The following is a 25,606-nucleotide window of genomic DNA, read 5'->3' on the forward strand; positions in this document are numbered from 1 at the left end:
ATGTAAAAAGAAGGCCTGGTGTGGTGGCATGCATCTGTAGTCCCAGTCACTCTGGAGGCTGAGGTGTGAGGATCTCTTGAGCTAGCAGTTTGAGTCCAGCCTGGACAACATAATTAGATACAATTTCTAAGGATAAAATTTTAAAGTTAAAAGGAAAAAGAAAAGGAAAATTAGAACAGTAGAGAAAATCAGAGGCAGTCTTTGTCTCTTAAAAAATTTTTTTTAAAAGAATCATAAGGGTTTCAGAAAAAAAAATCAAACAATTATATCAGTCTTTTATCAGTTTAGCCCCATGTAATGAATTCTTGTTTTGTTTGATGTTGGCCTAGCAATCTTCACGAATACATCAGCTTTTAATTAGAGATCTGGAAGTTTTTAACCTCATCCAATGGTATGATCTCCAAAGTTATCAGAAATCTATATTCAACAGTATTTATCAGTGTCCTTTCCATAAATTTCTTTGAAAAGGCAAAGTTTAGACTTTAACCAATAGTAAATGGCTTTTTAAGAGAATCAAATTAAAACAATTTGGCGGGGCGCAGTAGCTGATGCCTGTAATTCCCAGCACTTTGAGAGGCCGAAGCAGGCATATTACCTGAGGTCAAGAGTTGGAGACCAGCCTGACCAATATGGTGAAACCCCATCTCTACTAAAAATACAAAATTAGCTGGGCGTGGTGGCACATGCCTATAATCCCAGCTGCTCAGGAGGCTGAGGCAGGAGAATCACTTGAACCTGGGAGGCAGAGGTTGCAGAGAGTCAAGATCATGCCATTGCACTCCAGCCTGGGCAACAAGAGCGAAACTCCATTTCAGAAATAACAACAACAAAAACAATTCTCTGTGGATAACAAGACTTAGAACAGCCATGATTAAAGATGCAACTGGGGCCGGGAGCGATGGCTCACGCCTGTAATCTCAGCACTTTGGGAGGCCAAGGCGGGCAGATCAACTGAGGTCAGGAGTTCGAGACCAGCCTGACCAACATGGAGAAACCCTGTCTCTACTAGAAATACAAAATTAGCGCAGTGTGGTGGCGTATGCCTGTAATCCCAGCTACTCAGGAGGCTGAGGCAGGAGAATCGCTTGAACCAGGGAGGCGGAAGTTGCGGTGAGCCAAGATCACGCCACTACACTCCAGCCTGGGCAAAAGAGTGAGACTCACTCTCCAAAAAAAAAAAAAAAAAAAGATGCAAAGACGCAACTGACAAAGAAATTTGATTATTTCTGTGGTATAGAAGTTAACATAAAATCATATTATGACTGATAACATATACCAAGACATATCAGAATTTAGAAATATCATAGAATATTGGAACACATGTAACCAACACATGTATATGTATACAAATATAACTTAAACACCATTTCTTATTTGACAGTGCTTTCTGTATGATTTTAACATACCAAAGAAGCCTAATATGTCTCTTTTGGACATCCAGGGACTTCCAAGTTAGTCAGGTGAAAAAGACTTGATTTTACAATTTGAAATTTGATTTTGGGAAGTATTTAAAATATCAAAGTTTAAGATACTTGTCGTTTCTCAGCCTTTTGGCTAAGATCAAGTATAAAATGATTGATGTCAAAATCGGATCACAAGTCACCATAAAATAAGTCAGTCATTTGGCCAAAGTGACAATTAAGACATTTCAAAAAACAAACACCTTTACTCTTTGAGACAGAGGAGACTCAGTTTCCCAATCAAAAGACCCAATACAGACAGCATAAAGCCAGCTGAATCTATTGTTCCCTCTCTCCCTTCTCTCTTTTTTTTTTTTTTTTGGCAATTTACACAAAAGGTGAACAAAACCTTTAAATATCCCTTATTAATACTACACCGAAATCTTGTTCATACAAGAAAACGAAATTAGATCTTTGCATTAGTATATTATTAATGTGAAAGCTAATTTTAGTAAAGACTTATAAATAAATCTGTCCGATCTCAATCTGCTTTGACCACAAAAGTTTTTCATAAAATTTTATAACTTTTTACAAATTTTTAAAAAGTCTTCTTTTCCCAACTTTTTATATTCAGTTTCTCTACATAATTTTTAAAATGTGAAATGTGTCCAGCCTCTAAACTAGACAAAAGTACTTTGCCTTTAACAAAAACCACATCTTCTGGGAGCTAAATGATGAGAACACATGGACACATAGAGAGGAGCACACACAATGGGGCCTTTGGAGGGTGGAGGGTGGAAGGAAGGAGAGAATCAGGAAAAATAACTAATGGATACTAGGCTTAATACATTTAATAACTAAAAATAACGAATGGGTACTAAGCTTAGTACCTTTCATATACCAAGACATATCAGAATTTAGAAATACCGTACAATATTGGAGCACATATAACCAACACATGTATATATTCATCACCTGGGTAATGATATGATCTGTACAACAAACCCCATTACACAAATTTACCTATGTAACAAACCTATATTTGCAGCCCTCAACTTAAAATAAAAGTATTTTAAAAAACTATATCCTCATTTGTTTTTTATAATGCTCTTCATGCAAAACACATCCTGTTTTTTTGTTGTTTTTGTTTGTTTGTTTGTTTGTTTTTGAGACAGAGTCTCAGTCTGTCGGCCAGGCTGGAGTGCAGTGGCATGATCTTGGTCACTGCAACCTCTGCCTCCCGGGCTCAAGCAATTCTCCTGCCTCAGTCTCCTGAGTAGCTGGGATTACAGGTGTCTGCCACCACTCCCGGCTAACTTTTGGATTTTTAATAGAGATGGGGTTTCACCATGTTGGCCAGGCTGGTCTTGAACTCCTGACCTCAGGTAATCCACCCACCTCAGCCTCCCAAATTGCTGGGATTACAGGCATGAGCCACCACACCCAACCCACATTCTGTTTTTTTTTTTTTTTTTGATACTTTGCATAAAGAGTCTTCCTCTTGTATCTAGCAGTTTTAATTACATATTTTAATTACAGTGTTAAATCTTAGTAAGCCTTATTTCCAGTGAGAAAACTAGGAAGTGATTTTGAACTGTTTTATGTCAGTATCAATACATTAAAACCATTTCATAATTTTGAGAAAAATGGCTTCTCATTTTTTTATTAACAGGTCGAAATATATTGTTTTTTAATATTAAACATAAGATGCCAAAGTATATAAACTTTACCTTATGTGTAATAATTAGTGTTTTAATATTTTAATTTACCTAGCAACGACTCAGACTCTATGATTCCGTTACTTAACACAACTTTTTAATATTTTAAATTACTAACAAAAAGTTTCTGTGCTTCTTGTTTCCACAGTTTTACGTAGTTTCCTGCCAATGTCAACATTTTGCAAAACTAGAGTTCTATATTACTGAAAGGTTCTTGTATCAGTTCTAACCCCAAGAGCGGCCAGCAGACACCACCAGGCGGTGTGGAGCAATATGCTGTTTTAATGAGCGCCTGGGTGCAGGCGAGCTGAGGCCTAAAATGGCATCAGTACCAAATGAGAACGGGGCAGGGGTTTCATAGTCTCCTGTAAACAGGAAGTGCCTCAGTCTGATGTAACTGCTATGCGGGGTATCCAGACGTCCTCTCTCTGAGTCTTCAGGCGGGTATGTGTCTTCCCGCCAGCTCTCTTCCTGCTTCTGTTATCTTGCTGGCTGCTATCTTGCAGGCTGCTGGCACAAGTGGTCTTGCGCCTTGGGACTGGGCCTGAGAAGGGAGAAGTTACTCATTCCCTTAAGTTTCAGGCCCGGGGGGCAGGGGGTGGGGGGAGAACTTTCAATTACGATCAGGATATTGACATCAATACACTAAGATACAAAATTTTCCCTCAAAACAAGGGTCATTTGCGTTGTTCTTTTATAGCTAACTCTACGTCTCTACTGCCCCCAATTCCTCCTTAAACACTGATAACCACTAATCTGTTCTCTATTTTATAATTTTGTCTTTTATTATTATTATTTTCGAGACAAAGTCTTGCTTTGTTGCCCAGGCTGGAGTGCAGTGAGGCACAATCTCAGCTCACTGCAACCCCCGCCTCCTGGGTTCAAGCGATTCCCCTGCCTCAGCCTCCCAAGTAGCTAGGATCACAGGTGTGTGCCACTACTCTTAGCTAATTTTTTTGTATTTTTAGTAGAGACGGGGTTTCACCATGTTGGCCAGGCTGGTCTTGAACTCCTGACCTTGTGATCTACCCACCTCAGCCTCCCAAAGTGCTGGGATTACAGACATAAGCCACTGTGCCCAGCCGTATAATTTTTGTCATTTTGAGAATGTTAATATAAATAAATTCTCGGGGAAGTTTACCTGTCACCCTCTGTGGGTTCACTGAAAATAAACTGGAAAAACATAGATTAATAGGAGAAAAAAACCACACATAATTTTTTTTAATGACCATACTATAGGGGAAGAGCAGGAGAATGATTGCCCAAATAACCCAAGAGATGCAGAAACCTGTTTATCCTTTTTCATAGAGGAGGAAGGAGACTGGGAATGTAGACAGTTCTTCTGAGGGATAGTAAATCATTAGAGAGAAGTGAATGAACCTGGGAGGTGTTAGGCAGACATTATGGGAAAGTGAGGAATGGAGTTGCACAGGAATTCAGGTTGTCTTATTATGTGGATGAAGTCCCCCAGGTAATCTCTGGGAGCTGCCCTTGGAAGAATAGATGAAAAGTGTGTTGGGCATGGTGATTACTCCTAGCCTCATCTCTTTTCCCGTAGTTAATCTTTTCCAGTTATTTTCTGAGATCTCTAGGGAGGGGATTTAAGACAATGGAATTTCTTTTAGAAAGAAAGCTTTGTTGATCAGACAAGGAAACTCCAAAGAGTCTTTCTCTGCATTAGGGAGAGAAGGAAAGACGAGGTTAGAGAAACCTTGACTTTAAGGCAGCATGCAAGGCTTCCTAGCGTGTCAAAGTGCCAGTCTTTGGGGTATCACTTGCTGAGCCCCAACAGATTCATATGGTATATGAACCATTGAGACTGGTTTTTTTCACTCAGCATAATTCCCTGGAGATTTATCAAAGTTGATGCACATGTCAAAAGTCCTTTCCTTTTTATTCCAAGTGTCAGTGTAGCACAGTTTATTCAGCCATTCAGTCACTATGATATCTGGGTTGATTCCAGTTTTGTGTTATTATAAATGTCAACTGAAGAATGATGTTCATAAATTTGGAAAGGAGAGCTTTATTTCTTATAAAGAATTGCAGCCTGTAGGTTCTTCCTGGCCATTCTTACAGGCTGGGAAATGTAGCCTCTGGTCAGAAGCTGAAAACAGACACTTGAGGGTAGAAAGAATAAGACATGGATTTATGCTAAATGAAGTAGCAAAATATACATATTCAATAAGTAATAGGAGGAGTCATGAATATTCATGAAAGGAGAAACCTACACATGCAGTTGAGCTTCATGCCTCTTCAGGGACCCATATTCAAAAACTAGTGGCCATAACAATCTGAGGGGAGAGTTTTTGGCCCTCCGACATCAAAAGGTGAAGCAGAGGACACAGCCTCACTGAGCTACACACCGCAACTCATGCCTGTAATCCCAGCACTTTGGGAGGCTGAGACAGGTGGATTGCTCGAGCCCAGGAGATCAAGACTGGCCTGTGCAACATGGCAAAACCCTATCTCTACAAAAAATACAAAAAATTAGCTGTGTGTGGTGGGGCATTCTTGTGATGCCAGCTATTTCTGAGGCTGAGGTGGAAGGATTGCCTGAGCTGGGGAGGTAGAGGCTGCAGTGAACCATTATCATGCCACTCTGTACTCCAGCCTGGGTGACAGGGTGAAATCCTGTCTTAATAAAAATAGTAAAAGCAAAATCCCTCACTGTGCATCCTCTGTAGACTGGCCAGAATGACTCCATGGTCAGTGGTCTCTATCAGTAAGGAACGCTGGTTGGTTATCTTGTTGAAACTTCAAAAGGGAGGGGCAGCATCAGGCAGTTGGTTGATATCAGGGTGGAGTGAGTCTTTCCAAAGGGCTGGTTTCTGTTTAACTCTTAGGAAAGAAAGCCTAACGGTGGTTAGTAAGGGAGGGAGTATAAGGAGGGAGTATAAAGAGGGGTACAAGGAGGTGTATCCAACCCCAGGTTTCTCTGGGGTTCCCTTAGCCAAGAGGGAGTCTGTCCAGTTTGTTGAGGGTCTTAGGATTTCATTTTGATTTCTCACCAATAAAGTGACTACAAACATTTGTGTATAGGTTTTTGCATGAACACGAAAGTACATTAGATTTATATTCCTGCTGTAACGAATCACCACAAATTTAGTGGCTTAAAACAATATAAACTTATTACCTTACACTTAGGGAGGTCAGAGGTCTGCCTTTCTTCTGGAGGCTCTAGGGGAAAAAATCCATTCTTTGTCTTTTCCTTCTAGAGGTTGCTGGCATTTCTTGCTTTTGGCTTCATTAATCCACCTAATTTCATCACCTCTGCAAAAAACCTCTGCCATGTAAAGTAATGTGTTCCCAAATTCTGTGGATTAGGATGTGTACATCATTATGGGGCTATTATTTAGCTGGGTACAATGAATTTTCACGTCTCTGGGATAAGTGTAACTGCCCAGTGGGTTCACCTTGCCTGCTGCCTAGACAGAGCTTATTTATCAAGACAGGGGAATTGCAATACAGAAAGAGTAATTCACACAGAGCCGGCTGTGCAGGAGACTGGAGCTTTATTATTACCCCAATCAGTCTCCCCAGGCATTCAGGAATCAGAGTTTTTAAGGATAATTTGGTGGGTTGGGGACAGCCAGTGAGTCAGGAGTGCTGACTGATTGGGTCGGAGATGAAATCATAAGGAGTCAAAACTGTCTTACATGGAATCAGTTCTTGGGTGGGGATCACAAGATCAGATAAGCCAGTTTATTAGTCTGGGTGGTGCTGTTACTGGAGGGGGTCCTGATCCAGACCCCAAGAGAGGGTTCTTGGATCTTGCCCGAAAAACGACTCAAGGCAAATCCATAAAGTGAAAGCAAGTTTATTAAGAAAGTAAAAGAATAAGGAATGGCTCTTCCATATGCAGAGCAGCCCTAAGGGCTGCTGTTTGGATGTTTTAATGGTTATTTCTTGATTATATGCTAAACAAGGCATGGATTATTCAGGAGTTTTCTGGGAAGAGGGTGAGCAATTCCCAAAACTGAGGGTTCCTGTTTTCCAACTATATAGGGTACCTTCCTGGCGTTGCCGTGACATTTGTAAACTGTCATGGCACTAGTGGGAGAGTGTTTCAGCAAGTGAATGCATCGTAATTAGTGTATAATGAGCAGTGAGGATGACCAGAGGTCACTTTTGTCACCATCTTGGTTTTGATGGGTTTTGACCAGCTTCTTTATCTCATTCTTTTATGAACAAGGTCTTTATGACCTGTACCTTGTGCTGACCTCCTGTCTTATCCTGTGACTTAGACTGCCTGACCTGCTGGGAATGCAGTCCAGTAGGTCTCAGCCTTATTTTACCCAGACCCCATTTAAGATGGAGTTGTTCTGGTTCATGTACCTCGGACAGTGCCAGCTGATTCATGAAGTGCAGGGTCTGCAAAATATCTCAAGCACTGATCGTAGGTTTTATAATAATAATGTTATCCTCCAGGTGCATGACTCCAAAACCATAATTTCTAATCTTGTGGCTAATTTGTTAGTCCTACAAAGGCAGTCGTGTCCCCAGACAAGAAGGAGGTCTGTTTTGGGAAAGGGCTTTTATTATCTTTGTTTAAAACTACAAACTAAGTTCCTCCCAAAGTTAGTTCAACCTATGCCCAGGGATGAGCAAGCATTATTTAGAGGTTAGAAGCAAAATGGACTTGGTTAGTTAAGATCTCTTTCACTGTCTCAGTTATAATTTTACAATGGCAGCTTCACAGGTATCCAAAAGTGCAACAATTTGTTCATATGATAGTTGTATGTATAGTTTTTTATGAAATTGTCAGTTTTCCATATTGACTGCCTCAGTTTATAATCCCCTCAGCGACATGGGAGTGACATAGTTTCTCTACAACTTCACGAGCATTTGGTGCTGTCACTCTTTTTTATTTTAGCCATTCTAATAGGTGGTTAATGATATCTTACCATGGCTTGAATTTGCATTTCTCTAATAGCTAAAGATGTTGGATATACTCACGGTTTTTACATATCATCTGTATATTCTCTTTGGTAAAGTATCTGTCCATATCTCTTTGTCTGCATTATTTTTAATGTAAATAACCAGCAGTTCTTTAGAAATATTTTCACCAGGGGTAATAACAGAATTAAGCCATTCTTTGGATAAATTTTTGACCTCCATCTCTGGGGAAAATTTAGTGTAGTGCTTCTAAAACTTTAGTGTGCATCAGAATCATGAGTAGAGCTTATTAAACAAATTGTTGCGACCCAACCAAAATTTCAAAATTTCTGATTTAGTAACTATGGGGTGGGCCCTGGATAATCTGCATTTCCAATGAACTTCCTTGTGTTGCTGATCCTCTTATTCCAGGAAATAATTTCCTGCTGCCTTTTTTTTTTTTTTCTTTGAGATAGGGTCTCACTTTGTTGCCCAGGCTGGAGTGTAGTGGTGCAAACACAGCTCACTGCAGCCTCAACCTCCTGGGCTCAAGTGATCATCCCACCTTAGCCTCTCAAGTATCTGGGACTACAGGTGAATGCCACCACGCCCAGCTAATTTTTGTAGTTTTTGTAGAGATGGGGTTTCACCACGTTGCCAAGGCTGGTCCTGATCTCAAGGGATCTGCCTGCCTCAGCCTCCCAAAGTGCTGGGATTACAGGTGTGAGCCACTGAACCACACCCACCATTTTGTCATTGTAAATTTTCCTGTAGTAAACTGACAGTGAATGAGAAAGTTGTGCTCAAAAGTGAAGAGCTACCAAAAAACAAAAATGGTTGGAGACATGTCAAAAAGGCACAAGAACCAACCTGATCTTCAGAAGGCTAAAACTAGAATAATTTGAACAATAAAATAAGTAATAACTGTACTGGATTATAACCTAAAGAATAAAACAAATCTCTAAGTCCTGTCAAAGGAAAATTTAACTTTGGACCCCAAATTCACTAAGCCAAAGGGAAAAGTCAAGCTGTAGGGTAAAACTGCCTCCCATTGTATTCCTAAATAAAATAGCTACAGAGATAAAAAAGCTGTATACCTCCCTCACAACTTTCCCACAAGGAAATTTCTTGTAGACAAAGGACAGAAAGAACTCAGTCATCCCTCTGCTCCCATGAGACAAATGCATATGTGACTGCTTCCTTTGCCCTATTGTTTCACTAAGCTAGACAAAGGCATAAGTGACTACTCCTATAAGATGTGTATTCAAAGGCTCATCAGAAACTCAAAACAATACAATCGTTTGTCTCTTACCTACCTATCCAGATAGGATAATTCCCTTGACCCCCTTCATGGGCAGGAACTGGAATAGTTTATTTCGCTTAGCCCTCCGCTGGCCACTCCTCATGAGAGGGAGCGTGTAAGCAAGCAAGTATGGGAACCAGAGCAAATGAACCAAATGAACGCTGGAACCCACCTGTTGTTACCCTCTGATGGGAGCAGGCTGTGTGCAGCCCCGCAGCAGCATCCAAGCATATTACAACCAATGCTTTTTCATCTCTGCCATCTGGGGATGGCCAAGTGCCAAACAGTTGAAAGGGTCAGGTTGGCAGCCCCTGCCCTCTCGGTACCTGGGTTCATGTTCAGCGTCCAGGTCACATGAATGGATTGAAGGGTAGTGTATGTGGAGGATTTTACTGGGCAGTGGAAGTGGCTGTCAGTGGAACCGGGAGTGAGAAAGGGGATGGATGGTATGGGAAAAAAAGTGATCTTTCCCTGAAGACTGGCCATCTCCAGCCAGACCCCTCTCTGAACCTGCACATCTGAAGTTAGCCATGTCTATCCATAGTCTCCAATGCTCAGTTGCTTCTCTGCTCACCACTCAACCACTTGTATCCCCAATGCTCAGGGGCTTGTATCCCCAACAGTCGCTTATGTTGCTCTGCCAGCTGAAGTCTTTTTATGGGCACATGATATGGGCATGGCAGATCAAACAGGCAACATTTGGGTGGAAAAAATGGGGTTGGCTGTTTTCACTTAGGGCCTCAGTTTCAGGCTTAAGGGTGGGGTTTAGCAGGAAGCCCAGCCCTTCTGTATCACTATGACCTGGATGCCCCATCCCCACTTCAAGTTGTCCCACCTTTCTGGACTGAACCAGTGTGCATCTTATATATATTGATTGATGTCTCATGTCTCCCTAAAATGTATAAAACCAAACTGTGCCCTGACCCCTTTGAGTACATGTCAACAGGACCTCCTGAGACTGTGTCATGGATGCGTCCTTAACCTTGGCAAAATAATCTTTCAAAGTTGAGTAAGACTTGTCTCACATATTTTAGGTTCATAGTCCATTGTTATATAAATAAATGGGGGAGGCTGGGTGCCATGGCTCACGCCTGTAATCCCAACACTTTGGGATGCCAAGGCGGGTGGACCACTTAAGGCCAGGAGTTCGAGATCAGCCTAGCCAACATGGTGAAATCCTGTCTATACTAAAAATACAAAAATTAGCCAGGCATGGTGGCAGGGACCTGTACTCCCAGCTACTCAGGAGGTTGAGGTGGGAGAATTGCTTGCAACTGGGAGGCAGAGGTTGCAATGAGCTGAGAGCACTTCACTGCACTCCAGCCTGGGTGACAGAGTGAGACCTTATCTCAAAAAAAAAAAAAAAAAAGAATAAAGGGGGGAGAAGGGGCAAGCCTTACTTACATATGAATTCTATATAACATATCTAAGTACTTTCCCACCAAAGAGGTGAAGTTTTAATTCTCTTCCTCTTGAGTGTGGGCTGGATTTAATGACTCATCTTAAGGAGAAAATACTAACTTTGCCATGGAAAAATCTGGCATACATCATCTTAACGAAATGATCAAGAGGAATATCACCAATATATACATACTGAAGTCATGTATGATATATGATGTGATGAGAAAGGCACCTAACCTTGTGGTACTGTCCTCCCGTGGCAGGGTGAACTCACAAACTGGAGTTCAGTCTGGAAGGACAAGTGGGTTCTTGGCTTTATGCAGGAAAGAGCTCAAAAGCAAGTGACAGAGTAAAGTGAAAGCAAGTTTATTACGAAAGTAAAGGAATATCAAAGTAATAAAAGCCATTTATGACAAACCCACAGCCAGTATCATGCTGAAAAGTTAAAAGCATTCCTGTTACCGGTAGAAGGTATCCAAGTTGCCAGTGGTGAATCCATATGGGTCTGCAGCAACCTCAATTCTTGCCTCCTGGGAAGGAAGAATTCAACTGAGGGACACAAGGCAGAAAAGGAGACTGAGGCAAGCTTTCAGAGCAGGAGTGAAGGTTTATTTAAAAAGGCTTGGAATGGGGCTGGGTGCGGTGGCTCATGCCTGCAATCCCAGCACTCTGGGAGGCCAAGGTGTGTGGATCAGCTGAGATCACAAGTTCGAGACCAGCCCGGCAAACATGGCAAAACCATGTGTCTACTAAAAATACAAAAAAAAAAAAAAAAAAATTAGCGGGGCATGGTGGCAGTCACCTGTAGTCCCAGCTCCTCAGGAGGCTGAAGCAAGATAATCACTTGAGCCTGGGAGGCAGAGGTTGCAGTGAGCGGAAATCAAACGCCACTGCACTCCAGCCTGGAAGACAGAGCTAGACTCCGTCTCAAAAAAAAAAAAAAAAAAAAAAAAGATTTTAGAACAGGAAAGAAAGGAGGGTACACTTGGAAGAGTTCCAAGGGGGCACCGAGGTCAAGTGAGATGTTTAACCTTGACCCTAGGACTTTATAGGCTCACCCCTTTCCAGGATTCTTTCCTTAGGGTGGGCCACCCGCAGGCACAGTGCCCTACTTACCCTTGGGAAGTGAGCATGCGCACTGTGTTTAGGAAGTTGTATGCATGCCCATCTTTTTTTTTTTTTTTTTTTTTTGAGATGAGTCTCACTTGTCACCCAGGCTGAAGTGCAGTGGCATGATCTTGGCTCACTGCAACCTCTGCCTCCCAGGTTCAAGTGATTCTCCTACCTCAGCCTCCCGAGTAGTTGGGATTACAGGCATGAACCACCACACCTGGCTAATTTTTGTTTTTGTTTTTGTTTTTTGAGACAGAGTCTCGCTCTGTCGCCCAGGCTGGAGTGCAGTGGCGCGATCTTGGCTTACTGCAACCTCCACCTCTCAGGTTCAAGCAATTCTTCTGCCTCAGCCTCCCGTGTAGCTGAGACTACAGGCGCCGGCCACCACGCACGACTACTTTTTGTATTTTTAGTAGAGATGCGGTTTTACCATGTTGGTCAGGCTGGTCTTGAACTCCCGACCTTGGGTGATCCGCCCACCTCAGCCTCCCAAAGTGCTGGGATTACAGGTGTGAGCCACCGTGCCCGGCTTAATTTTTGTATTTTTAGTAGAGATGGGGTTTCGCCATGTTCATCAGGTTGGTCTTCAACTCCTGACTTCAAGTGATTCACCTGCCCCGGCCTCTCAACGTGCTGGCATTACAGGCGTGAGCCACAGCACCCAGCCCGTACGCATGCCAATCTGAGGCTTTTTTCCCTTTTCCGATGGAGTGACCCAAGACATCATACTCCACCATTTTGTCTCTTAATTCATATACATGGGAAGTTGCTTCTCCCTGGTGTCTGCTTTCAATTAACATTTTAGTGCAATAGGTGTAGACCATCAGGAAATAGCCTCTTCCTGGCACCAGCTGCCAATTTATCACTTTTAGAAAGGCAATGTGATAATTGCCGAACCATTACCCAACATTCCTAGTGGGTAGGGGAAGAGCCCTCTCCTGCCCTACTCATGCCAGTCTAACTACACTTAACAAGGAAAGACCTAACAAGGAAATTGACAAATTGGAGGGGATTAAAGAGACATGACATTGAAATGTTATATGGTATTCTAGAATAGAAAGAAAAATATTCGTGGAATAACTGAGGAACTCTAAGTAGTCTATAGTTAATAATATTGTACCAATGTTAAAAGTATTGTACCCATGTCAATTACAATTTTTTAAAGCCCATATCTTGGCATAATTACAATGTTGTGTAAGATGTGAAAATTAAGGAAAGGTGAGTGAAGAATACACGGGAACTCTCTTTGCAATACTTCCATAAATTTACAATTATTTCAAAATAAAGGTGCTTTTTGTTTTTTGATACGTAGTTTCGCTCTTGTTGCCCAGGCCTGAGTGAAATGGCATGATTTCGGCTCACTGCAACCTCCCGCCTTCAAGCAATTCTTCTGCCTCAGCCTCCCGAGTAGCTGAGATTACAGGCATGCACCACCACACCTGGCTAATTTTGTATTTTCAGTAGAGACGGGGTTTCTCCATGTTGGTCAGGCTGGTCTGACCTCAGGTGATCCTCCCGCCTCGGCCTCCCAAAGTGCTGGGATTACAGGCATGAGCCACTGCGCCCAACCAAAGATGCTTTTTTTTTTTTTTTTTTTTTTTTGAGATGGAGTCTCACTCTGCTGCCCAGGCTGGAATGCAGTGATGTGATCTTGGCTCACTGCAACTTCCACTTCCTGGGTTCAAGTGATTCTCCTGCCTCAGCCTCCCAAGTAGCTGGGATTACAGGCGCCCACCACCATGCCTGGCTAATTTTTGTATTTTTAGTACAGATGGGGTTTCACCATGTTGGTGAGGCTGATCTCAAACTTCTGACCCCAGGCGATCCATCTGCCTCAGCCTCCCAAAAGTGCTGGGATTATAGGCATGGGTCACCACGACTGTTTTTTTTTTTTTTTTTTTTTTTTTTGATACACGGACTTTTGGTCCCAACCCTAGAGCTTCTGATTCTGTAAATAAGGGCTGGGCCCGATAATCTGCATTTGAATAAGTTCCTAGGAGATGTTGCTGCTAGTCCCAAGGAAACAGTTTGAAGAAATTGCTTTAATCAAATCTTAAGGTTATTTGATGTTTTCTGCTGCCTTGTTCTTGTCACTGTAAATTTCCCTGCAGTAAACATAAGAATAAATGGAAAAGTTTTGGCTTTTCTGTTTCAAAGAAGATTGACTGATTTTTTTACTTTATTCAGTGTCTTTCTAAGCTGTTAGTGATTTTACCTCAAGCATATTTAAGAATACCTCTTTTTAAAAGTGCATCAACCAATCCTCAAGTTGAATTTTCTACACTTCATTCATGTACTATGTATGTTGCTTAAATAACAGAAAGCCGTAGAAATTTTGGCTTAAACACTGGTAAAATTCAAAGATAAGTTTAAGTGCTGCTAGTTAACAAAGCAAATCCAGGAAATTACTAGGGACAGAGTTTACTACTAAGTATCTCTCCAACCATTCTCTCCTTCTTCCTTAGTAGTAAACACCCTCATTTTAACTGAACACATGGCCACTCAGAATATATTTTCCAGCTTTCACTTAACTTTAAATACTTGTAGGAAACTATGTTTTAGTTAGTAGGAAGTAGCCAGAAATGGTAATATAGTTTGGATGTTTGTCGCCTCCAAATTTCACAATTGAATGTAATCCCTAATGTTGATGGGGGAGAGGCATTTCGATCACTGGGGCAGATCCTTTATGAATGGTTTAGCACCATCCCCTTGGTGATGAGTGAGTTCTTTCTGTGAGTTCACAGGAGAACTGGTTGTTTAAAGTGTATGTCACCTCCCCCATCTCACTCTTGCATCCATTCTCACCATGTGTAAGCCAGGTCCCCCTTTGTCTTCTGCCATGATTGTAAGCTTCCTGAGGCCTCACCAGAAGCCAAGCAGATGCTGGCACCATGCTTCCTCAATAGCCTGCAGAATAGTAAGTCAACTAAACCTCTCTTCTTTATAGATTTCTCAGTCTTGGGTATTCCTTTATAGTGATGGAAAAACAGACTAATACCAGTGGGAAAAATGCAATTTCTACAAAATGTACTTTTTTTTTTTTTTTTTGAGACGGAGTTTCGCTCTGTCGCCCAGGCTGGAGTGCAGTGGCCGGATCTCAGCTCACTGCAAGCTCCGCCTCCCGGGTTTACGCCATTCTCCTGCCTCAGCCTCCCGAGTAGCTGGGACTACAGGCGCCCGCCACCTCGCCTGGCTAGTTTTTTTGTATTTTTTAGTAGAGACGGGGTTTCACCGTGTTAGCCAGGATGGTCTCGATCTCCTGACCTCATGATCCACCCGTCTCGGCCTCCCAAAGTGCTGGGATTACAGGCTTGAGCCACCGCGCCCGGCCCAAAATGTCCTTAAAGGAGAACAATGTGCTTTCTTAACTTTGTTTTTCTGCTGGTGGGAATGTGATTATGATGGCTGGAAGTTGAGCAGCCATCATGGGTCACAGGTAGAGGTATCATAATGAGGATTGTTAGATATGAGTTCTAAATTTCTTTTCAAAAAATCAGTATGTCAGTATGTTCAATTCTTTGCCTTCTACTTTTAAACTTAACTTCATCATAAAGCAACCTTTTTCGATTACCTGCTCCACCCTGCCTCATTCCAGTTACCTACTCCACCCTGACTCATTCCGACTACCTGCTCTGTCATAACCATTTTTCCCGCCAAACCACTCACCCTGTCAGTCTCTTTAAATTAGCCAGTCAGAATTAGTTTAGCCTGTGTCGTCTAACCCTAGCTAATAGGGGAACGACACAGCAGCAGGGGCCACATGCATCAGGGATAGAACCCCTTCCCTTCCTTTGCCCAAGTGTGCGCTCACCGTTGTTCCATCCGTAAGGGTGCACCCTTCTATAGAAGTAACTTGCCTTGCTGATAATTAAAAAGAAAATTCTATATTCGAGTGCTGTTTCTTTCGTGGCAATGAAACTTCATTTATAACAGGATGGCGGAGCAACAGACTAGATGAAGCCTGGATATCTGATATAATGGCAACCCAAGTCCTGGACTATATTCAGACTGCTGTTATATGAGAAAAACAGATTTCTATCTTCACCTCTTGTTATTTTGAACTTGATACTACTTGTAGCTGAACCTAATTTGAACTGATAGAAGCAGTCATACAGAAGTTACAGTTGTGCAGAATGGAACTTCACTGTCTGTCATTTCAGCACTTTGGGAGGCCAAGGCGGGAGGATCCCTTGAGCCCAGGAGTTGGAGACCAGCTTGGGAACACAGCAAGACCATGTCGCTATAATTAAACAACAAAACAACAAACAACAACAACAACACATGCACACACAAACACCAAGGTTGGCTGAGGGAAAAATGAGGCCTTAAATCCAGCCTGCCCTCTCCTTTCCAAGCTTTACACTGTGATGTGTGCTCCAGGAGGCCGACATACCCTAATGGTTCTGCAGAAGAGTGCATTTTTATCTAGAATCTAGGCTCTGTGGCAACATTTTTCAAAATATCCTCTCCATTCTCCTTGCCCAAGACCATGGGAACCCATCTCTTGCATCAGCATGACCTGGATGTGAGACCTGGAGTGAAAGGGGATCATTTTGGAGCTTTAAAATTTGACTGCCCTTTGCATGGGCCCTGTAACCCCTTTGTTTTGGCTGATTTCTCCCATTTGGAATGGCTGTATTTACCCATTATCTGTACCCCCATTGTATCTAGGAAGTAGCTGGCTTGCTTTTGATTTTACAGGCTCATAGGCTAAATGGACTTGCCTTGTCTCAGATGAGACTTGGACTGTAGACTTTCGGGTTAATGCTGAAATGAGTTAAGACTTTGGGGTACTATTGGGAAGGCATGATTGGTTTTGAAATGTGAGGAAATGAGATTTGGAGGGGCCAGGGCAGAATGATATAGTTTGGCTATGTCCTCACCCAAATCTCAACTTGAATTTATCTCCCAGAATTCCCACATGTTGTGGGAAGGACCCAGGGGGAGGTAATTGAAGCATGGGGGCCGGTATTTCCTGTGCTAGTATCATTATAGTGAATTAGTCTCATGAGATCTGATGGGTTTATCGGGGTTTCCTGCTTTTGCTTTTTCCTCATTTTCTCCTGCTGTCCCCCATGTAAGAAGTGCCTTTTGCCTCCTGCCATGATTCTGAGGCCTCCCCAGCCATGTGGAACTTTAAGTCCAATTAAACCTCTTTTTCTCCTCAGTCTTGGGTATGTCTTTATCAACAGCATGAAAATGGACTAATACACTCCTGGAGGCATTGGAGATGGTTTTTAGGTAGTCCCCAGATGTACTTCAAAAGTCTGTTAATATTAAATTAAGTAGGTTTGTATTTGAGGTTAGTTAGCACTACATTCAGCAAGTTCAGACCTGATTGCTAGGAAGAAAAGTCATAAAGGAAGAAGTTTGTTGAGCAGAAATGAAAGAGAATAGAAGCTCATAATATTATGTCATTAGCCAGTATTATATGGTAGTTATTAGAGTGGGAACTTGGGAGTCAAACTGCCTGAGTTCAAAACCTGGCTCTCATAGTGACTGGCTGTTACTTGTGGCATGTTTCCTAACCTCACTGTATCAGTTTTTGTAATGGCACTTCTGCAAGGATGCTGTGGGAATTAACATGACATATAATGTGTTCTCAATAAATGTAAGCGATTACTATTTCTGGGAATCTTTTAGCAAAGGAACAATTCACTACCTGTATATAGCCACAGTTCGTTGAAAGCTTACTTTTGTGTCAGGAACTGTACACAAAGGACCTAATCTTACTTACGAGGAAGCCAAGGCTTAGAAAGTTTCAGGCCGGGCGCAGTGGCTCACGCCTGTAATTCCAGCACTTTGGGAGGCCAAGGTGGGCGGATCACGAGGTCAGGAGATCGAGACCATCCTGGCTAACATAGTTAAACTCCATTTCTACTAAAAATACAAAAAAATTAGCTGGGATGGTGGCCTGCGCCTGTAGTCCTGGCTGCTGGGGAGGCTGAGGCAGGAGAATAGCCTGAACCTGGGAGGCAGAGCTTGCAGTGAGCCGAGATCACGCCACTGTACTCCAGCCTGGGTGACATAGCAAGACTGTCTCAAAAAAAAAAAAAAAAAAAAAGTTTCAGTGCCTCTACCAAGGTTATAACACTAATTCTTGCTCCACTAGAATTCAAACTCGAATTGATTGGGTTCCAAAGCCATGATACTAAGGATCAAAGACAAGGCTTGCAAGATTTCATAAGCCTCCTCTTGTATATTCTCTCTCAAGTTCCTGGCTCATAGCATGTATCAGTAAACTCATTAAAACTAAAACGGTGTTTGGGAGTGAAGGATGGGAGACATTGAGAGCAACAGCAGAAAGGGTTGGTGGAGTCTTGGGAAGTGCAAGGGTGCTCAGGTTGGCACCTGTGGCAATGAATGGGAGGGCCAGGGAAACTGACCAGAACTCAAAAATGCCTCTTGGTGATTCACAAGAAAAGTCGCCTCTTAAGTTTTTCTATTATTCAGTGCTTCTAAGATACTGTTGCACTGTAAACTACAAAGTTAATCTTATGATTCTACAATTATACTTTCTAAATGATCACTTATTTGATGGTTTTGAAGTACAGAAAGTATTTGGTCATTTAAATTATTTCCTTCCATGGAGTCTGTATCACTGAAAGACAAGGAATGTTTGCCTTTATTGTAGATATTTCAATGAAAATGTCAACATGTTGCAAATTGGCATCCTTTGGGTTTGCCAATATGTGGAAAAGAACTTTTTCAATGGAAATTTCCCTCTTTTTAGGGTCGAAAAGACGCTCTGCAACTATACTTAAGTATCCCAGGCAACTTTACTCATTCAAAAAAATCAGAGCGGAGTCAAAAGCACAAATCCATGAATTGGGCGGCGAAGTCTGACTCCAGAGATAACGGCTGAACTGGGTTTGGAGAGACTGAACCCGCGCCGGTGCTCCTCCCGTTTGCTTGGACATAAGTACCACAGCTCTAACCCGCCACTTCAGTTGCACTGGCGGGTTTGTGCGGACGCAGCAACTCCGTCCCGAGGGCGGCTGAGTCAGCACCCGTGCCCGCGGCTTTGGGCGGCCGCCGGAGGCTCCTGTTAGGCCCGGCCCGCTCACTGGGATCTTCCCTGCCTCCGTCCAGTCAGCCTCCAGGAGGGCACCGCCGGCCGCCGTGACTTAAGCAAGGCACTACTATCTCCATCGGCCGCCTTCCTGCCCAGAGTGCGACAAAATCCGGCTCTGGCCAGCCTTCCAGCTGACGCCGCTTGGCCAGCGCCCTGCAGCATCAGGGCGGGATAGAAGGAATCCGCAGACAAGACGCTGAAAGTTGGCACTCGCGGACGCCCCGACGCCCTCCCTCCACGACGCATGCGCCCACGGGCAGTCAGCGCGTCCCGTCTCCGATGACGTGACGGTGCGGAGGCGGAGCCAAGACCGGCGGCGGGAGGGTGGGGGAGGAAGAGCGAGGTGAGCGCGGACGTCAGAGTGGAGAGCGGAAGGTCAGGGAGGCTCGGAGCGGAAGTGAGACTAGGGAGTCTGTCCGCCATTGTGGACCCGAGAAGCGGAGAGAGAGAGGGGGAAGAGGAGCGTGCAAGCGGAAAAGACGGGCCTCTTCCTCCGACTCCCGAGCGCGAGGCCCTCATTTTGGGTTCTCAGCGAGCGGCGGCAGCGGCGGCGGTTGGAACAATCACTCGGCCAAGGGCGACAGCCAACTGCTGTGAGTGCACGGGGAGAGGCCCAGGCAGCGGCGGCGGCGGCGGCTCTCGGGTTGCGGTGAAGAATGTCAGCCACTAGCGTGGATCAGGTGAGGGAGCAGAGGGCCCAGGCTCGGCGAAGGCCCGAGTCCCGGAGCTCCACCCTCGCGCGGGGCTTCGGCTCCTCCCCGTCGCCGCCGCTGCCGGCCCCATAGCGGTGCCCCGGGCGCAAGTTGCTGCGGTGTAGCTGCCTGGGCCGGGGCGTACGTCTTGGCCCCGTAGCCTGCGGCCGGGCGCGGTGCTGCGGTGGGTGGGGGCAAGGACCGGTCTTAGGGGCCTTAGGACACATCGTGAGGGCGGCAGACATGGGGCTGAGACAGGGCGAGCTCTGGGAGAAGGATTCCGAGTGGCGGGTGGGAGGTTTAAAGGCCGGGGGTGGTTGGGAAATTGGTGGCTGTGGAGGATATGGTGGGTTTTTACTCCTACGCGGATAGTCTAAAATAACTTGTCTTTGATAATGCCTTTGATTAACACACTTTCTCTCTTCTTCCTTTTTCTCCTCTTTACCGCATCTTTCGTCTTGCTACACAGAGACCTAAAGGGCAAGGAAATAAAGGTGAGTTTGGATTTTTTTTTCTTACTGCTCAGTGTTGCCTTGATGTTACTTTTAAACTCTGTGAGGGTTTTTTGTTTGTTTTTGCTCCGTCTTGGGAAAAAATGTAGGATTAGCTAAAATATTCATCGTGGCTAAGGTAGCCAAGTTCTATCCAGAACTTCGGTAGTTCGTTGCTTTGAAGCCACTTTATAGAAACCAAAGTAGTACGAGAAACAGTTTCCTTGTTAGTTAAGCAGGAATTGGTGTGAACCTAGTGGTATTTCTTTGGTTTTCCAGTTTATCTGTGTTATGTAACTTCTGCCACAAAAAATTTCTACATGTGTATGTAGACAAGTATATTCTTGAAGTGGACATTTTGTTTGACTTGTCTGGATTACACTGGAAAATGGAACTCTACATACTATTCCATCAGATTAATGAAAATTGTACTGTTAATCACAGATTCTGTTGAAGTCAGTTGCAAGGAGGCAACAACACGAGAGAGATTAGAATTAAGTAGGCATGCAATCTTGCACTGTTGTCCTGATTGCAAGGTGTGAATCAATCTGGTATTCTATAAAGGGCTGAGAATAAAATAATTTGTGACTTTCTTTCAGGATTTTATAATTTACTCTTTAGCAAAAGTACCGTTGAAAGAAAAGTGTTTTTTTTTTTAAAGTGTGTTTTGTATTAATATGGAACAGTGCAGTCAGCTGACTACATTAGTCATGTGACAGTTAAGTATAGAACAATAACTGCTTTCTTGGGATATTGCCAATTAACATCAAAGCAAATTGTATATAACATTTTGTAGTGCTTGAAATTACGCTAAAATTTGCTTTCTGTTCATTTCAGTAACAGTGTTAGAAATTAAGATCTATAGTAGCCTTTTAGATATAGATTGTCTTTGGTGCCTTTTAAATTCTTGTTAGGGTATTTATTTGCTATTGCAAATTTGGTGAATTTAAAATAATAGGTTTTGGATATGTAGATTAGTTAATTTCCTTTGAAATGTGGAATTTGTACATACCAATTACATGGCACCATATTAGGTAACATTTATTGGTTTGTTTTCATTAAAGATGTTTTCTTGCAGTATATAAATATTTAGACATTTTAATTTTTAAAATTTCATTTCTAGAATTTTTTTTGTTGTAAGCGTAAACCTGAAATAAAATTGGATATTGATTTATTTTAAATGAGTTTTTAAAAATTTGTGAATTTTCAAAAGAATGATCCATTAATTTCTTTTTTTGCTAGTCTACCCATTAGGAATTACATAGACTTGGAGATTGTGAAATTGTGGTCATTATTGCCTAGCATAAATTATGTTATCCTAGATCTGTGGGGAGGTGGCACTTTGCAAGGCTATTTGAAATGCTAAGTGTTTTGTGTTACCTGCTTTAAGGTAAGTACACAAGTTCTATGAGGTACTTGTTTGTTAAAAGAGTCTCTACAGCATTGTAAGTCAGTAAAATAAATAAATTTGATTTATGAGTGGTCATTTCACTTAGGCACTGGTGGCATCTTTGATATTAGACATGAGTTGTCTATAAACTGTGTAATATATCCACTGTTTGCAAATAAGTATATTTTGGTTATTTCAAAAATTTTTATCCGTCAGTTTCACTTCTGTTAGGTGTATTGAGACACATACACAAAGTGTTTATTTTGATAGTTCTTTATTCTCAAGAAATTTTCTTTTTTTTTTTTTTTTTGTTGAGACGGAGTCTCGCTCTGTCGCCCAGGCTGGAGTGCAGTGGCCAGATCTCAGCTCACTGCAAGCTCCGCCTCCCGGGTTTACGCCATTCTCCTGCCTCAGCCTCCCGAGTAGCTGGGACTACAGGAGCCCGCCACCTCGCCCGGCTAGTTTTTTTTTTTGTATTTTTAGTAGAGACGGGGTTTCACCGTGTTAGCCAGGATGGTCTCGATCTCCTGACCTCGTGATCCGCCCGTCTTGGCCTCCCAAAGTGCTGGGATTACAGGCTTGAGCCACCGCGCCCGGCCTTCTCAAATTTTCTTTCTTTCCCCCTTGTTGTTCAGTTTATTAATTTCATCTAAGGTTAGAATAATGGATTGGGATTCCTTGGAGTCCTGAGTTCTAATACTGCCTTTGGCTACTGACTTGCCAAGTGAGCTTGAAAACATTCTACCTGTTTGTCAGAATCTCCCCTCTATAAAATAAAAATAATAACTCTAGTCATAATTGTTGTGGTATGTTGTGAGGATTCTTATAATTACAATAGTTCGCTGCTCTAGTAGCAATTACATTTGCTGAATTTCTTTTCACTTTCCTCACTTAATCTATTTTTAAGATGCAGGAAGACTCCTTTGCATGGAGCCTTGGCAGGAGGGGAAAAATGTTACTGGCCTGAAAGTATTGCTAATCATTTAAGTTCCTTAAAAATGGCAGATGCTACAAATGCACAAATACACATATACGTTATTTGTATTTTTATGACTCTGCAGGGAGAATTACAAGGCAAAGGCAGCACCACCAGTGAACCTCATATTAGTAGCTATGTGTGTATTTGAGAAAAGCTGTTCTGCCTTAGCTTGTTTCCAGCTAGTAAAATTATTTTACAGTTCTGTTTACTTTTATTAAGTTATTTTCCTTAAACTACAAGCTCGGTATTCTAAATATGTGTAATCTTGAATTCAGAACTTAGCAAGCTTATAAAAAATATGTCCTTGAGAAGTTGGTGTCAGTTAAAATTTTGAACACATAATCCTTTTCAGTCAACTTACTCTAATTTCAGAGATTCTGTTTCTTTTCTGAATTGTCTTCAGTTGACAGCATTAGCCTAACACCTAGTTTTAGTGTCTTTGATTTTCTGTATATCCTTAATTACTTAATTCATTACAGAAGCCAAAAGGAATTCTAAATAAGTGTCTTTGATATGACGAAAGTGTTTTTGTAGAGTAAGTAATAATTCAAGGTTTACTTGTTTTCTAAGTTTGAATGCTTTTTTAATTAATAGTCTGTCCCTGTGTTAAATATTGGAACTCTTTATTATCCTTGGCAAGAGTAGTACCAAAGGATAGTAGAAATTTAAGGATAATTATTGCCTGTTGGTTCATAATTTAGCACTGACTTTGTATTTTTTTTATTATTAACAAGTAGAATTTTTGCTTATTGGAATAAAGGTGTGCAGTGCTTTTATTTGGGAGTACTATGGATGGAAGTGTCAGATGCCGTACTTACAGTCTTAGGCCTTACTGCCTCCTTTCTCCTCTTCCTAAGTTTATAAATAGCAAATTCATGGAACAGGATTTATCTTTTTCCTCCTCTCTACTCTCTTCCAACAGAGAGACATATGCATTGTTTTATACAACTATAATTTAAAATAATTAGGTTAAATTTGGCTAAGTTTTAATTTTCAGGAAAGTAGTGGAAAATGTCTTGCATTTTGGCAATATTCAGTTGTATTCTCTCCTCATCCTCCCAAGAAATGATTTCAAAGCACTTTACTGTCATTATTTTAGGCTTCATTTTATCAATCCTCACAACATCCTTGTAAGGAGATAGAGGGTATATGGTATTGTCGCTGTTTTTGTAGGTGGGGAAACATGATGCACAGATCTGTTGACTTTCCTAACTTGATGTAGTCAGGACCAGAGCAAAGAATCACCTGGCTCCTAAGGCCCATGTTCTATCTTGATTTGACTCTGTTTCATAGAGCAGAGGAAACAGGCGAAGAATCATGTAAGTCATCTGTTCTTTTTTCCCCTGAAGAACTTTTACAGACTATGGAACTAGCTTGGATTTCAATTCTATTTAATGGTTTTCAGACTCCAAGACATTAGTTTGTCATTAAGTAATATTCAAAAACGAAAGTCTTTATGATCGTTTTCTTAAAGATACACTTCCAAAACTTAAGGGCTAGTTTAATGCAAATAGCTTCTCAGTATATGTGAAGTACTTTTAATTAAACTTTTAAGTAGATTGACTTCTTGTACTATGTTTTAAGACTTTGTAGACATTTATGCATCATTTAAAAATGATTGTAGACTGTATTTTTAATAGTATATGGGTTGTTCTCAGGCCTAGCCTTAGAAGAGAAAGAATGGAACAGAAGAAATAAGTAAGAATAGCAGTATAATATACAGATAAATTTTAAGTAAGTACTTTTTTTTTTTTTTTTAATAGAGACAGGGTCTCGCTCTGTAGCCCAGGCTGGAGTGCAGTCACATAATCATAGCTCAGTGTAACCTGGAATGCCTGGGCTCAAGTGATCCTCCTTAGACTCCTGAGTAACTGGGACTATAGGCACATGCCACCACACCTGTCTAATTTCTAAACATTTTTCGTAAAGATGGGATCTTGCTAGGTTGCCCAGGCTGGTCTTGAGCTCCTGGCCTGGCAGTTTTTGTATTTCTATGAACTAGATTTTTGAGAACCTAGTGGATATGAGAGATAGTCATAATTTTTAGGTTGTTAGCTGTTGCAAATATTGACTAACATGTATGAGTGTAATAGTGAAGACTTTTTTTTCAAGAAGTAATAGACCGTGCATAAACTGCCTTTGATTTAGGAACAGTAAAGCCAGTGTCAGAGGAGAACAGGTATGTCAGAATCTCTTGGACTGAAATGAGTAACCCAGCCTTATAATGGCACTAGAAGTAACCTAAGGCACCCTCTTTATTTTGGTTTCTAGTGGCTATTACTTATTTAAATTCCATGGAGCATATTTAGCTCAACTCTAGTTCTGATGCAGTCCTTATCAGACATAGTTAAATTAACGTTAGTGGAGCCAGGATCAAGTTGACCTTCAGGTTGCTCTTGTGGCCTCTGAGGGGCAATGTGGTGTAGTAAGAAGTCTACTTTGAGTGCTTTACACAGTAGCATCATATCTTTGAGTGATCTTTGCTACTCATCGGATGGCAAAGATTTAAGGAATTTTGTGTATCTTTGCTCCCAAGCCACTGTTAACTCATAATATTACATTTTAGGTGCTCTACACTCATGGGAAAATTTAGGGATAATAAAAATGTTACAGTATTACAGAGGAACACATAACTTAAACCCATCACCCTCCTAACTTCATAAAATTTGGTGATGTTGTACCTTTGAGCAGTAAATCTTTAGATATGGAGTTCTTTTTGTTTCTAATTTGTGGAGATCCATCGGAAACTTTCAACTTTTTTCATCTTCACTAGTATAGAATAGTATATTTACATAGTGCCACCCCAGCAAGTATTAGCCTAGTAACACTTCTGTTTAAATGGTTCTAAAGTCATATTAGTCCTATTTGGATCTTGTAATATTTAATGTGATAATATCTAAGATTATTGAACACTGTCATTTAATAATCAGATGAGATGAGGTAGGTACTATTCATAACCTTCTGAAACAGAAACAGTCAAAGGTTAGAGAGGTTAAATCCCTAACTGGAGATCATCTCCTCAGTGGTGGACTTGAGATTCAAATTCAGGACCTTACTTCTGGAGTCTGCTCAAAAGCACTCTGAAACAGCATCCAGAGAATAACAACTTCAGAGTGTTTGTGGAGATGACCTTTGAACAAAATTATTTTCTGACTTGTTTTCTGATCTT

At 41.8% G+C, this 25,606-nt stretch overlaps 1 protein-coding gene across 4 annotated transcripts in view; it reads left to right on the plus strand.

The window, feature by feature from the left end:
• Nucleotides 1–19,221: 19,221 nt before the first annotated feature.
• YTHDF3 (YTH N6-methyladenosine RNA binding protein 3) overlaps nucleotides 19,222–25,606 on the plus strand; it is a 43,400-nt gene continuing 37,015 nt past the window's right edge. Inside the window, exons 1-3 of one of the 4 annotated variants that reach the window (XM_030937735.1) lie at nucleotides 19,222–19,565; nucleotides 20,047–20,071; nucleotides 23,611–23,756. In XM_030937735.1, the coding sequence (XP_030793595.1) occupies nucleotides 23,699–23,756 (58 nt within the window). In that variant the 5' untranslated portion in view covers nucleotides 19,222–19,565; nucleotides 20,047–20,071; nucleotides 23,611–23,698. The remainder of the gene's footprint in view (nucleotides 19,566–20,046; nucleotides 20,072–23,610; nucleotides 23,757–25,606) is intronic. The other 3 variants (XM_030937737.1, XM_010360370.2, XM_030937738.1) reach the window with 3 other exon arrangements.

Source organism: Rhinopithecus roxellana, chromosome 9 (genome assembly GCF_007565055.1).
Source record: "Rhinopithecus roxellana isolate Shanxi Qingling chromosome 9, ASM756505v1, whole genome shotgun sequence".
Classification (NCBI taxonomy): domain Eukaryota; kingdom Metazoa; phylum Chordata; class Mammalia; order Primates; family Cercopithecidae; genus Rhinopithecus; species Rhinopithecus roxellana.